Consider the following 14,892-nt stretch of genomic DNA (forward strand, 5'->3'; position numbering starts at 1 on the left):
TAAATTGACCCTGACTTATAGGTTTTTCTTGGTCAGATTTAATTAGATGAAGTTTGTCATTTCCTTCTTAGTTGTCCAGGGTCACTGAATAGGTTTCATGGCTGAGTGGGGATTTGAATCTTCTCAGAGTCCTAGCCTAACATTTAAACCACTATTCTGATCTGACTGTCTTAAAGATCGCCATACGAGAACAAAAAAAAATATGGTGGGCCACACTTGTGAAACAAAAGTAAAGTATTTATTTTACTACAAACATATGAGTTGTGGGCAGCAGCAACAGTCACTTGTGAGTTCATACTCAAAGTTTTTTTTTGGTTTTTTTGAGATGTTTGATGAACTGATGGGAAATGAAGGGAAATTGCCACAACACATTACTATTCCAAACTAAAGTCAATCTCTTACTAGCCAGGAGACCTGATTCATTGCAATGGGGGTGGCAATTTTTCCTGCTTCCTCCACAAGTGTTGCAGCTTGTACAAAAGCCAGGTGCTTTGGGAAATAGATTCAGCACCAGGAACAGCTCCTGTAGACCCCAAAGCAGTTCCTGAGGAGCTGCAGTAAATCAGAGAATGGGTTACTGCCCCTTCATGGCAACAGTTCTACCGCTACTCCTACTGCCAGGTTCCCAGATAACTAACATGTATGCAATCTATCCAGGGAGGGCAGGTTTTGGCTGCTGTGCATTTATATCATTTTCACTGAGCAATATATGTATCCATTTATGAGTGTTTGGTCCAATACAATATCAGAAACAGATTCATCTGTGCCATTGTAATTCTGATTTCTATGACTGACTGTTAAAGATGGACATGAAGAAATCTTATAAGGAGGAGGATTATTTAAACTGTGGTAATGAAGAAGTGTTTTATAGATATCATGGGTTACTCAAACACACACACAAATAAATTAATGGGTTCAAGAGCAGATCAAGCTTGAACTCTTCTTAGACTAAACTGAGATGGCTATACTTTGGAATACCACGAGAAGACATGATTCCCCAGAAAAGACAATAATGCTTCACAAAATGGAAGGCAAAATGGAGAAGAGGAAGACAGCATAAGTTAATTGATGCAATCCAGGAAGGTGCAGCCCTGAGGTTGCCAGATCTCAGTTAGAGAGTTAATGACTGGGGCTCTTGGAGATCTCTCACCTTCATAGTCAACATTAGTCAAAGTGACCTGACAGCAAATAACAGCAGCATGTGTATTTGAATGAGTAGGAGTGTGAGAAGGTAGCAAAGGGAGTTGCCAGTCCTATCTTCATCTCCATTCCTGCTACCCTGGGCTCACTTGCACATAACACATGAAGCACGCATGGCAACATAAGAGGCATTTTGTTCTGGTACTTATTGCCCCATTTACTGTTTACTTCCCATTTTCAGAAAAGTCTCTCTTATACCCTAAGAGGCCCAGAGGATGTTGAAAAATGTGACAAAGGAGCACTCGACGTGGATACTAGGGCATTTTGACCTAAAAATAGCCTTGAGGAGCCACATGTGGTCTGTGTTCTATGCTGCAATCATCTATGGAATATATAATAAATCTCAGTTGCAACTGGCGACTTCTATGTCTGTGGGGTTATGAATCTGTCCTGAGTTTAAATTAGCTAAAAAGGAAATAGGGTTGACATGGGAGCTGCTACTTGCCACTATTAGAGTTAATTTTAGAGACTGTAACATTTAAGTCAATGCACTTGCAAAATATTTTTGACATGGTGGACACTAGCACCCTACTCCCTGCCCCACAAACCAGACCATTCATCTATTCAGCCTGGGGTTAGCATGACAGAGAAGCTGCTATAGATCCTGGGAGGGATGAGAAGGATCACCATGTGTGGAAATGCCAGCTGACTGCCAAATGGTATGTAAATGAAGGGCTTCCCAGCAGTTTAATCTAAAGTGACAGTAGAAAGTGCAGGAAAAGGTTGCACATAGGAAATTCCTAGCAATTTTCTGCCAAATTGGTCATGACTGAGAAAAAAATATCTAAGGGTGTCAGGAAGGCAGTAAATGTGCTCTGGATTTTAGTCTGAACTTCAAAGGAAATTTCTATTGTGTTGATCTGTGTATCTAAGACTAGATATCTCCTTTCAAGATCAAAGTTAATTGTGGAGAGGATTCACTGTGCTACTGACATGGAACCTCTCTGGTCTGGCTCCACACAGCAGGCACACTAAGGGGAGGGCCATTTTTGTTGTCCCTATGGACAAGAGGCTGTATGTAAGAGATGTAACAGCTTGGTGCTGTTGCATTGAAGCCCAGGGGCAGAAACAAAGAGCTTACAAACCTCTGCTGCCTGCGCCATATTCTCTTTTGCTACCAACGCTTGGTCCATCCTCCTCCAGAGAAGCGTGAGCTTCTGTTGGCTGTCTTGGGCTAGTACGAACCCCCTTTCCCATGGATTTTTCTATCCCAGATTGCATCTGTAAAGAATCTGAAGATCTGGAGATTGGGTGGGCTGTTTAAATAGGTGGATACTTAATAGATAGTTGGAGGAAAATAGAAGAATTTTATGGAGCATCTGCTGGTATTGAATAGCCGAAGGAGATGTCTCTGGATTGGCCATATAGGTCTCTAGCTCTGTGTCCAGAGCTTTCTGGATGGGGCTTTCCTCACTTACGACCTCAACAGATAGGCCAAAATTCGGTGGCATTTCATATGCCAGTTCTTCAGTTTTGCTACAGAGCCATCTGGCTCCCATCCCATGATGTACAGCTATTTCTGGCGGGGCCCGGTAGCAAAACTAAAGAGGAACAGGTGAATGCCACCATGGTAGAAATACAGGAGGCTTCCCATATTGCATTAGTAACAATGGGGGGAAAGCTGGGTGGCAGAGGCTTCCCCCTGTGAGATGGGGTTAGGGGTAAATTTGCCAATGTGTGGTGTGGCTGACAGGATCCCCATGCCCCACCCAGTCTATGGTGATTCCAACAGCAAGTGTGATGAGGTCCTTACAATCATGGGACTCATTGGGTTGGCCTTCTATGATTTGGCTGGCTGGGTAGCAACCCATAGTAAACCCATAGTATCGATTACTCCCAGGGTTCAGGCAATTTTCCCAGAGTGACTCAGGAATTACCTCCTTCCTCAATAAATTCCACACTATGTTGCTCCACTCTTACAGCTCAGTTTTAAACAGTTTTAATAATTAAATAGTTTAATAAAGAAGTCATATTCAATCCATTTGCATGTGTCAAGTCTTGTTATTTCTACACTGGATTAGCATCAGCTACTGTTGAAGGATAGAAAGCAGTGGTTTGGTTATATGAGTAACGTTCTCCTTATAAGTCTTCTGGGTAAGTACAATTATACATAGTTGGTGAGCAAAATTTTTGCAGGATCTGAGAAAAAGCAGCCCACCAATAGGCAAAATGGTGGGGGTGAGTGGGCAGAAGGAGCAAGCAAATATAGCCCCAAATTGATGGATGGGTACAATTGAGAAGTTGGGCCCTAAAGCATCTGGGAAAGCCAAAAGGGATTTGAAAGCTGAATGGGAATCTAAAAATCTAGGTCAAATGACAAACTGCATGTATCTTTCCTTTGAGATGCCATTGATAATATTCTAAAAGGCAACGTTTTTAATTAGGTCACTGCTCATCAAAGCATATAACAAAGAGAGTGATGTGCATAAAAATGCAGAGCATGCGATCTACTTGGAATGAAAATTGTCCCTTATGGGAAAGTCTTCAGGACAAGTGGTTGAGGGAGGGGATTAAGCATGATTGCTTTTACTTCTCAAATATGGAGTTTGCAGCAACCAGTCTGTAAAAGTTGGAAGAAATTTATAATGCACATGCATTTAGCTATCTTGAACTAGGGGTGAAAATAATACTTATCATTATTCATCAACAGGTCAAAAATCATTTCCAACTGCCAAGAAACCACATTTGGAAGAACAGACCAATGCGAATTCTTTGAAATTTCCTTCTGGTCTTCAGATACCCTGAAATATTGCATAGGAATTATTCTGTAGAGAAAAACATGCAAGATTTTTTCATTAAAAAACTATTTCCTGCACAGAAGATGGGTACTTTGCACAGAATACACTCACTGCATAGGAAATCCATTTGTACACTCACATACTTGTGAATATGCGTGTGTGCAGGCAAATCCATTTTCTGTACAGAAGACAAGGTTTTTTTTTGTACCAAAACTCCATGTTTGTTCTCCATATAATAATTTGTCTACAACACTCTGAGGCAATTCTGATTGAGGCAGAATACTGCAGAGGAATTTTAATTTTTTTCCCATAATGGGAAGAAAACTACTACTACAATTATTCTTCCTCACTTGCAATGACAAAACAGGCAGAATTTACACCCCGAGCCATGAGCATTCTCCAACCTTGACAGCCTCAGCCAGTTATCCTTATTCCAGAGGACTGTTTCTTATTGCTAAACACATATGCAAAACACAGTCAATGCAGTACTTCTCTCCTGTTATTTGAAAGCACTGAACCAATTCAACAGTGCACAGACCATCTGGCTCAGTAAGGGCTCTACCATTAGGAAGAGTGAAGCTGTTATTCTAGGCAGCAGATGCTGGTTGATGGCAGGAAAGTACAGGTTGAGCATCCCTCATCTGAAATGCTTGGGACAAAAAGTGTTTAGGATTTGAGGGGCTTTCGGATTTTGGAATACCTGCATTTGCATGTGTGTATATAACAAAATATCTTGGAGATGGGCTTGAAGTCTAAATATGAAATTCATTTGTGTTTCATATGTACCTTATACACATAGCCCAAAAGGTAGTTTTCTGCATTATTTTTAATAATTCGTGCATAAAACAATGTTTGTGTACATTAAAACCCAGAAAGCAAATATGTCACTATCTTAGCTCCTTTAATATTCAGACTAAAATCCAAAATGGATTTACCACCCCACTCATATGGATGACACTAGCCACCACTGATAGAAGTCTTTTTCTCTTCATGGCTTACTTTGGATGGGCAAGAAGCATTCCTGTCTAGTGCATTTCACCTCTTGTACTTTGTCTTAGTCTATGGGTCCTCAAACCAAGGCCTGCAGGCTGGATGCAGCCCTCCAAGATCATTTACTCAGCCTTCTCCTTAAACTTTAGACTTAGGGTCACCTTAAGTCTGAAATGACTTGAATGCACACAACATCCCATTAATCAAAAGCAGCCTTATAAACTGTAAGTTTATGTTGGTTGAAATTGTTCTTCATTGTAAATATTATATTGTTCTTTCATTGGGTTTTTGTGCTGCAAATAAGATATGTGCAGTGTGCATAGGAATTTGATCATATTTTTTTCAAATTATAGTCTGGCCCTCCAACAGTCTGAGGGACCTATGCTTAAGAGGTTTAGACCAAAGAGTGTGGGGCCATTTTCTGTCATGTTCCTCCAAAATGGCTTGGAATGATCAGATTTAAGCTCCCGTTAAGGAAGCACAGGAGAAAAAGTGAAATGGCATGTGAAATAGGCCTAGTTTCTATTCCTCTTTCTCCATCAACTACACCATCTTGATTCTGTTTTGAAAGGCAGACTATAGATTAGCCATATAATGCAAAAAAGGAGAGAAAAAAGACTGCAATTTACACTCCTAATCCTGTCTGCTTACATTGGTGTCACTAGGGTTGATGTTACACAGTGAGATAATTCATAATGTTATTCCCACAAATCTCCTCTTGTACCATACCAGACACAGATGAGCTATACCTATTTGCAGATCTTGGCTGTCAGGCGGGATACTCTCCTGTATCCTGAGAGTGTGAGTACACATGCACACACTCGCGTGCACATGCGCACATATGTATTATTCTCTGTTTTGCTTCCTGATTCCTCTTGCTCCTGATGCCTCCTGGGGACCGCAGTTGTCCTGGTGGTGGGTAGCAGTAGCAGTAGCAGAAGCAGCAGACTGTGGCTGGCCCAAGACTGAGGAGGGAAAAAGCAAAGTGACTCCTGAGCTTGACTGAATCTTTCCATCCATGTGGAAGGAGTGGCTCCACTTCATGATTGTGAGGGCCAAATCTTTCTCTACACTTCCAGCCCTTTCTCTACAGCAGAGAACTTTCCCATTGAATTCTCAACCACCCCCATGGTTGCTGTCACCATCTTGGATGGTGTTACATGGTATGTTCAGAACCCTCACCTCCAGTGATGCCACTATGTGATCACAATTGTATTTTTTTTTCAGATTTAGAAAAACAAATTATACAGTAAGCCTTTTTGTCTTCCTCTTACTAATGGCTACAACAACTCGAATCATGGCCAGGATTTCTGGGATTGTGGGTAGGACAGAACTGGTTTACCTTAGTCTGGACTTGGTCAGGCTCCTTTATGCAGGAGCTATGTTTAGAGCCCTGGTGGTGAAGTGCATTAAAGCACTGAGCTGGAGACCGAAAGGTGCCAGGTTCAAACCCCAGGAGCTGCGTGAGTGGCCGCTGATAGCTCCAGCTCCTGCCAACCTAGCAGTTCGAAAACATGCAAATGTGAGTAGATCAATAGGTACCGCTCTGGCGGAAAGATAACGGTGCTCCATGCAGTCATGCTGGCCACATGACCTTGGAGGTGTCTATGGACAACGCCGGCTCTTCGGCTTAGAAATGGAGATGAGCACCAACCCATGACTGGACTTAACGTCTGGGGAAAACCTTTACCTTACCTATGTTTAGAGTCTCACTGAGATTTTCATTAGTGAGAAGTTGTTTTCTTCACAGTAATGAGGGTACTTTTTTTCTGCTTGACAGAGTTGGCCAGAGGGCAGCAGCTGGGAGTGCAGCAGCAGGCAGGCAACTGTTAGATGTGAGATTTCCCCAGAGAGAAGAAAGACCTGCCTAGTTCTATTGTGTACCCATAAAAGGAATGGGGTGGAGCATTCACTCAATGTGGAAGAAGAAAAAGGAGGGGGTAGCAAACAGCTTGTGGGACTGGATAAAGGCAATCCCCCTTTCAGCAGCAGCTCTCTCTCCTATCAGTGCTATACTGTACAGCCTGAAAGACCAGCTACCTTAAGTGTGAAGTGCTTTGCAGTTCCTTAAAAACTGGGGTGTTGCTCTCTGACTTCTTCGTGGGATAGACTTTTGCCTTTGTGAGCCCTTGACTTGTCTTCTGAAGGTCATCTGAGCTAACTAAGGGAGCCTATACTTGTGGTGTTTTGGCTCAGATTGGCTGGTCCCTTCACTTGTTACTAGGACCTATCTGTCACTTGTCCCCTGCTATCTGGAAAATCAGGTCTCCCCAGCTGCTGTGTCTCTACCCTGAAGGCTTTCCCATACCCTTAGATGTGAGTGGTGTAGTGTATGTATTGGGAGGGAGAGGTAGAGGGTGTTTTATTTGTTTGAGAACCTCAAAGGCCCCATTTTTGCATTTTGTGAGTATTTCTTAGCCAGGACATTCTGTCTGTTTCCTCTTTTTCTGCATTTGTGGGAAAGCAGATACACTAGGCCAGAATTTGCTCTGTACAAGTGGAAAAGAAGATCTACACTTGTGGGAGCCAAAGAGGAGGGCAATGCGCCGGTACCTTATCAAGGCCTTCTCTGGAGTTATCCTTCTTTTCATGAGCATGGTGCTTCTTTCCACAAGGCATTATGGCATGCAGGAGGAGACAGGTGTCGTTCAAAAGCATGCAGGAGGAACACCAAGTAGATGGGAACAACAGGAGATGACCCTGATGGGTGTGATGGACCATGGTAGTCACACAGAGCAAGGAAACAAAAGCCTCTCGACTCATGTAGCTCATTCTACTGTTGGAAGAGGTCTGTTGCTTGAAGATCTTTTCATTGCTGTAAAAACAACCCACAAGTTCCACCAGTCCAGGATGGGATTGTTGCTGGATACTTGGATATCTCAGCTGAAAGAACAGGTTGGTATGAAGTTAAGGAAGAGAACTAAGTGAGTGTTTTGTGATTTTCCCCTAAACTGTGCCTTCAGATATGCTGGGACACAACTGCCAACATCCCAAACCAGGAGGCAAATGTACAAACTATTTTGGGATAACATGGAGGGTTGAGATTGGGAAAGTCTGATATATTAGAATCACAATCCAAATGATGTGTAGTGGAATCAAATTACTGCTAAGATGAGGAGCAAGTTTGAGAAATGTAAAAACAATTGTGTAAAGCTTTTTAAAGAGTTTGGATATTGTTATTGCATGATTTATGTATATTAGGTTTATGTAATGCTTTTTTCCTAGGAAGTTCAGGGTGATACACAAGGTTGGTTGATGCTTTCCAAGTGGGACATCTAATATGTGCTGGGTTTTAGTCCGAACTTTAAAGAAGCTATGAAAGATACTGAATAATTTGGAGAAAATAGAGTTTCAGATCCTTGGATAGCACTTTTAAAGTTTAGACTATAAAAGCAGAATGAATTCACCATCCCACTGAAATGCAAGCCACCAGCAACATCTATTGGCAGATATGCTTTTCCACTCTATAACTGTGGTTTTTGCTCGCTTCATAAAAACAATGCAGGGTAGGTGAAGATGAGATTGTAGTTGGCTCAAGGTAGTGCAACAGGTTTTGGGCTGCATGATAATCTGCAGAACTCGAGTCTTCCAGGATTAAAATGTGATATTTTGAACAACTGCACAGATTTGATTTTTTTTAAATTGTAGATCTACAAAGTGTAAGTCACCAGTACCTATGTCCATCTCATTTAGATCCTCTTCTTATCCTCCAGGTAGATGATATCTGAGAGCTGTATAGTAAGCACAAGTGATATAGTCCACAGATGGAAATGTGCAAGGTGGCCAGTTGATCCAAATGGGATCTTTTTATGCATGTGTTGTCCTGCGAGCAAAAGGAAGGTCAGGAAACATAAGAAGCTTTCATGCAGAGACAGCTTTAGAAGAAGCTTTGGTGAAAAACAAAGAGATAAAATAATTCTTGAGTCTGGCTGCCTCTTTTGGTTGTCCTACACTGCAGGGAGAAAGCTGCTGACAATTCAGAATTGAAACTGCTTGAGGTCTTTCAGTCTGCAAGGCCCCTGAAACCAGTTCATCTATGATGAAGTGAAACTTGTGAGATTTTTGCAGATGAAAGTAAAAGAAGGAACCACCAAGGGGCCAGAAAATATATGTGTGATTCACTCATACACACTCACCACAGAACTAGAAGATTTTACTTTTAACTGGAAACAGTAAATTGGCAGCCACAGGGCTGGAACCACCTCCTTTACTAAATTTATTTGTCTTCGGGCAAGAGTCTTAGTTAGTAGTATCATATTTTTTTAAAAAAGCTCAAAACTGTTCAGGGCTCATGGGGTAATTTAGGTTTTTAGTCAGTTTACTGATTGAATTTTGTTTTGGAATTTCCCAAAATAGGAACAAGGAACTAGAAGCTGCTTCAATCCTTCAGTCCTCTTTTAATCAAGATTTACTAAAAATGTCATTTTTGCTTAAAGATTTTTTTTAAAAAAATAAATAAATAAGGGGCATCTTTATTTTGCATCCAATTACATGATGTAACACATTTTTGTTCCTGGGTTATAAATGTCATTTCCTAATTGGTTCTATCATAAAAACATGGGAAATATTTATTAAACTGCAAAAACATTGTTTTTGTGGGACATCCTGCAGCATATTTTGTTATAGTTTTTCAATGAATATCTCATAGAGTCTCGATATAGTTTGTGGCAGCCACTCAAATGAAGTTTCTGGAGTAGAACAACTACTTTCAAAGTAAGTACAGTAGAGTCTCACTTATCCAACACTTGCTTATCCAACGTTCTGGATTATCCAACGCATTTTTGTAGTCAATGTTTTCAATACATCGTGATATTTTGGTGCTAAATTCATAAATACAGTAATTACTACATAGCATTACTGCGCATTGAACTACTTTTTCTGTCAAATTTGTTGTATAACATGATGTTTTGGTGCTTAATTTGTAAAATCATCACCTAATTTGATGTTTAATAGGCTTCTCCTTAACCCCTCCTTATTATCCAACATATTCGCTTATCCAACGTTTTGCCGGCCCGTTTAGCTTGGATAAGTGAGACTCTACTGTACTGCACAATTAAACAGGAATAACACTTTCAAACCAGGAACAGAACATTTTTCAAATTTTGTTACATAGTGTTACTTGCCATCTAACACAGCTTGATTATGAATGGCTTTCTGGAGTCTCAGACAACTCTTTCATAGTAGCTGCTACCTGAGTTTTCCTTTTTGCTGGAATTCCCAGAAGACGAATTTGGGCTCTTGTGCATGCAAAGCATATCTATCACAGATGTATGGTCCCTCATTTGTCTGAAGTTATTTGAGTATGCTGCCTGCTGAGAACATCAGTAAAACCTTTCATGTCCTCCTTGTTAGCTTCTTGTAGAGACACCCGACTGGAAACTGTGGAAGCTGAATGCTAGGCTAGATAGGACTTTTTGGATCCTGCACAACTTTTCTTCAGAATTTAGAAGTAATTCATTACACATAAGTGTAATGTGGGTGCAACTTACTTTTTTGGGGTAACAGGCATAAGGCAATTTTAGGATTGCATATTGAAAACTGGAGAGGATTCCTGCAGCTTTAATGTCTGTCTAGAAGAGGGAACTTCTGCATTCATTTGTTTGCTTATCATGCAACCAGGTTAACATGCAATACCTGTTTAACACAGCCATTAATATGAAACACATTTTCTCCAGTTTTCGGCAACCTAACAAAAGGGAACACTTAGTTACCTTACTGGTGTAAAGAGTGATGTTTCATGGTTTTTTTATAGGGTCCCCCTTTATGGACCCATTAAAGCAGTTTCAGAGCATATATCAGGTTTCAGGGGTTATTTTGAGAGATTTATGATCACTTTGGATTTTTACAACTTTCTTTTTAGTAAAAGGTAAATTTCAGAGGATAGTGACAAGGATTATGAAAAATGGCAAGTCACATAATGAACTACTTTTACAATTATTGCAATGAGTAATAGTAATGAATAACCCAGTGGACATAATAACTTGTAATGGGGTTGATTTGCATTTAAAAAGTAACTTTCTGGGCTATACTGTTTTCTCTCCTTACACAAAGAAAAGGCAGATTGAATATTTTCTGCCACAAACTCACATATGGTCAGCTCCTTGATTATTCCGGGCCTTTCATTGTTCATTATGCTTCTGCTATCTGTCTCATCCATCATTTTGGTCCACCCAGATAAAGTAACATTGATGCCTCTCATTTAACCTGAAAGCAGGTAAAGGAAGGAATCAAATCATGTAGATGTGAATATGGATAAAGGGAAGGGAGGACTTCAGAGCAGAATGTGATGATTTAAGGTCGACCCAAAACCTTTGCTTCCTGAGAAAGAGCATTGAATGACACCCACTTTACTTGTGTGATGCCCACAAGAAGGAAAGGATTTACATTGGATGATTGTTGGGTTGCAGAGAAGAGAGGGTTTTTTTAAACGCATGCCTTCTTGGCCATACATTATGTTTTTAGCTATACATCTACAAAGGTAAAGGACAGATGAAACAAAATATTCAGAAAAACATATTTTATAGAGATATACATGTGAGGGAGGTGGCATGTGACAGATTCAGCATCCCTTTAGTGAAGGTGTAGAACAAGTCTAAGAAACTGTGTATTGATATCTGTCTATCTACCTGCAGTTCTGCACTCTCCAAAAGTTGAGAAAACTGTCTTGTGTGATGTACACAGATTTGCCCAAACATCAGGGCTGAACCTCTTTCAGAGGTGAACAGCTCTGTCGTACATCTTTGGAATTCTCATCTCCGATCACTGATTTAAGGAACAATGGTTCTCCATAGTCTCTCAGCCTCCCTTTATTCCCAGCAGATGTCTTTTATCCATAGATATTGTTGTATGTGTTGCTTTTTCCTGAGGTTCTTCTCCCCTATAGTTGCCCTTTAGCGCTTTTTATTCTTTTGGAAACAAGAGCGCCACAATAGTATCTTGTCCGAATGCGCAGAAAGGCCTCGCTGCAACCGGGCCTGGGGGAAGGCCCACGTGCCTCGGTGACTGTTTGGATGACTTTGCCCCGCTTTCAATGTATAATGCAAGCACAGTGTTTAACCAGCCTGCAGGCAGCTGGTGGGGAGATTGTTTAAGGCTTGTGTTTCTCCCTTTCAGTCCCCTTGGCTTTTTGAAAGCCCATTTTCCGCTTGAGGGGAGCTATTCTTTGCTGGACGTGATCCCCGCTTTGCCCTTGGGATGGAGGAACATGCCACATAATGTTGTCAAGCGGGGCTGAGGGAGGGGCTGAGGTGAAGGGGAGCAGGGCTGGGAAACAGCAGAGAGTTTATGGGTCTTTTGCACACAAGCAGCTGTTCTTTTCTAAATGCAAATTTCCAAAGCTTCTGTTTACTCTCATATTAAGATATCTTGTGCATATCAGAGCAAGAGTCTCTTGTGACTAACCTTCAGTTTCATAGAACCATAAAATCATAGAGTTGAAAGAGACCACATGGGCCATCTAGTCCAACCTGCTGCCATGTAGGAAAAGCACGAACAAAGTTTGATGGCCAGTCCTGAAGTTCATGATTTCTTTAGTGGAGCCAGATCAGAGCAGACCCTCCAGGCAACGGGGCTGGTGTCCAGAAACATTTAAATGGCCCATATCTGCTTCAAGGCTGGTGTCAACAATACTGGAACATCCTTGGCTACTTATTGGGGAATAACTGTCATGACATGGTTCCTTGCTAGTACTGTGACTTGTCTTCTTTCCCTACCCTCCATCCCAAATATAGTATCACTTCAAAGCACTGTGGGGTGTTTAAAATAGCTGCCTCCCTTGTCTACCAGAGAAGACACGTAATAGGGTTCTCCATTGAGGATCCCTTTCAATCCTGGTGTATGCTATATCACTGAACCAGTTTCAGACCTACCGAACTGGCAAGACAACCACACAAATGAAGAGTTGTGGCGTGGGAGGCAAAACTGCACTTCTCATTCTATGAGGACTTTAGAGGTCTATTGCAAACAATGAACAAAACCACCTCAGGATTATAGAGGGGAGATTTATTTAGGAGGAGCCGTGACAGGTTTAAGGCAGTTTTCAAATTGGTTTGGATTAACACTGTAGAACAAGCAAGCCATCAGAGGACTAGTGTATTTTAAAATAAAGACATGCTTATATCTATCAATCTTTAAAAAGACTTTTCCTCGATCCCTTTCTCTGTCTCTCTCCTTTTGTTGCCTCCTCTCTCTTTGCCAAGAAGATGGGCCAGATGCTTATTATCAATAATCATATAACACTTTAAAAATATCCAAACTTGTTGCAACACTTATTTCACAACACCTCTGTGAAGGCCGGGGGGGGGGGGGGGCATTATTTTTCCATTTGTATAGAGCAAAACACTTTCCGAGTGTTTGGAGCACTTCATGTACATTACCTCAGTAATAATTCATCTCAGATTATGCTTTCCCAGGGCTGAGCAAATTATGTGGTTTGTCAAAGGCTGGCAGGTATGGAATTCAGCAAATGTTTGACACTGGAATAACCCCTGTTTCTTCTGTTTCTCAGACACATGTCTTCACAGATAAAGAAGATGATGAGCTGCAGGAAAAACTGGGTAATCCAGCCTTTGGCATTGTGCAACATCTGCTAACTGACTTCTTTAAATTGTGTATTAAGAAGTGTCCATGGTTAACAGCAACCTGACATAGCCAGCATTGGGGAAGGGCTGTCACTCAGTGGGAGACTGCATGTCTTGCAGTCAGAAAGGCCAGGGTTCAGTCCCTGGCATCTGGAAGTGGAGGTATTAAAGCTTTCTATCTGGATCCCTGAAGTCCTGGGAGATCCTGCCAGAAGGTGAAGAAAATACTGAGGTTCAATGTGTTGTTGAAGATTTTCATGGCCGGAATCATTGGATTGTTGTGAATTTTCCGGGCTATATGGCCATGTTCCAAAAGCATTATCTCCTGATGTTTTACCGACATCTATGGCAGGCATCCTCAGAAGTTGTGAGGTATATTGGAAAACTAAGCAAGGGAGGTTTATACATCTGTGGAAGGTCCAGGGTGGGGGAAACAACTTTTATCTGTTGATGGCCAGTGTGAATGTTGTAATTAATCACCTTGATTGGCATTAATGGCCTTGCTAGCTTCATGGCCTGGTTTCTTCCTGCCTGGGGGAATCCTTTGTTTGGAGGTGTTAGCTGCCCCTAATTGATTCATGTCTGGAATTCCTCTGTCTTCAGAGTGTTGTTCTTTATTTACTGTTCTGATTTTAGAGTTTTTTTAAATACTGGTAGCCAGATGTTGTTCATTGTCATGGTTTCCTCCTTTTTATTGAAATTGTCCATATACTTTGTAGCATATGCATTGTTCAGGGAGGAACAAGAGGGATCCTCTCACCTATGCAGGCGTCTACTGTATACAATGCAGCTGTGGACAAGTCTGTATAGGGACCACCAAATGCAGCATTGCTCAGACTCGAATCAAGGAACATGAAAGGCATTGCAGACTAACTCAACCAGAGTCAGCCATACCAGAGCACTTGACCTGGATACAGAATATTATTTGACAACACAGAAATGCTGGACCACTCTAACAAACACCATGTCAGACTGCACCCTGGACCTTCCACAGATATATAAACCTCCCTTGCTTAGTTTTCCAATATACCTCACAACCTCTGAGGATGCCTGCCATAGATATGGCTGAAACGTCAGGAGAGAATGCTTCTGGAACATGGCCATACAGCCCGGAAAACTAACAACAACCCAATATTGAGGTTGATGGACCACTGGCAGCTTTTGATACTTATGCCCAAAACTGCTTCAAGAGGCAGTATGACTAAATATCTGCTTACAAGAACCTGATTAGAGCCCCCTGAACTTGCTTTTCTCTTTCACTATTGCAACCTCCTTTGTTTTGAAGCAGCTTTACTGCTTCCCAGTTCCCTTTTGTGATAGGTTAATTTGGAAGTAAGTGCAATGGCCCAGATCTATGATCTATGATGCCATTTGAAAATGGAGGG

The 14,892-nt window shown here is 41.4% G+C and overlaps 1 protein-coding gene across 1 annotated transcript in view; it reads left to right on the forward strand.

Moving 5' to 3' along the window:
• The first annotated feature begins 6,702 nt into the window (after positions 1 to 6,702).
• mfng (MFNG O-fucosylpeptide 3-beta-N-acetylglucosaminyltransferase) overlaps positions 6,703 to 14,892 on the forward strand; it is a 34,464-nt gene continuing 26,274 nt past the window's right edge. The window contains exons 1-2 of the mRNA XM_003220963.4: positions 6,703 to 7,823; positions 13,435 to 13,483. Of these exons, the coding sequence (XP_003221011.1) occupies positions 7,470 to 7,823; positions 13,435 to 13,483 (403 nt within the window). The 5' untranslated portion in view covers positions 6,703 to 7,469. The remainder of the gene's footprint in view (positions 7,824 to 13,434; positions 13,484 to 14,892) is intronic.

The sequence above is a fragment of the Anolis carolinensis genome, chromosome 5 (genome assembly GCF_035594765.1).
Source record: "Anolis carolinensis isolate JA03-04 chromosome 5, rAnoCar3.1.pri, whole genome shotgun sequence".
NCBI classification, from domain to species: domain Eukaryota; kingdom Metazoa; phylum Chordata; class Lepidosauria; order Squamata; family Dactyloidae; genus Anolis; species Anolis carolinensis.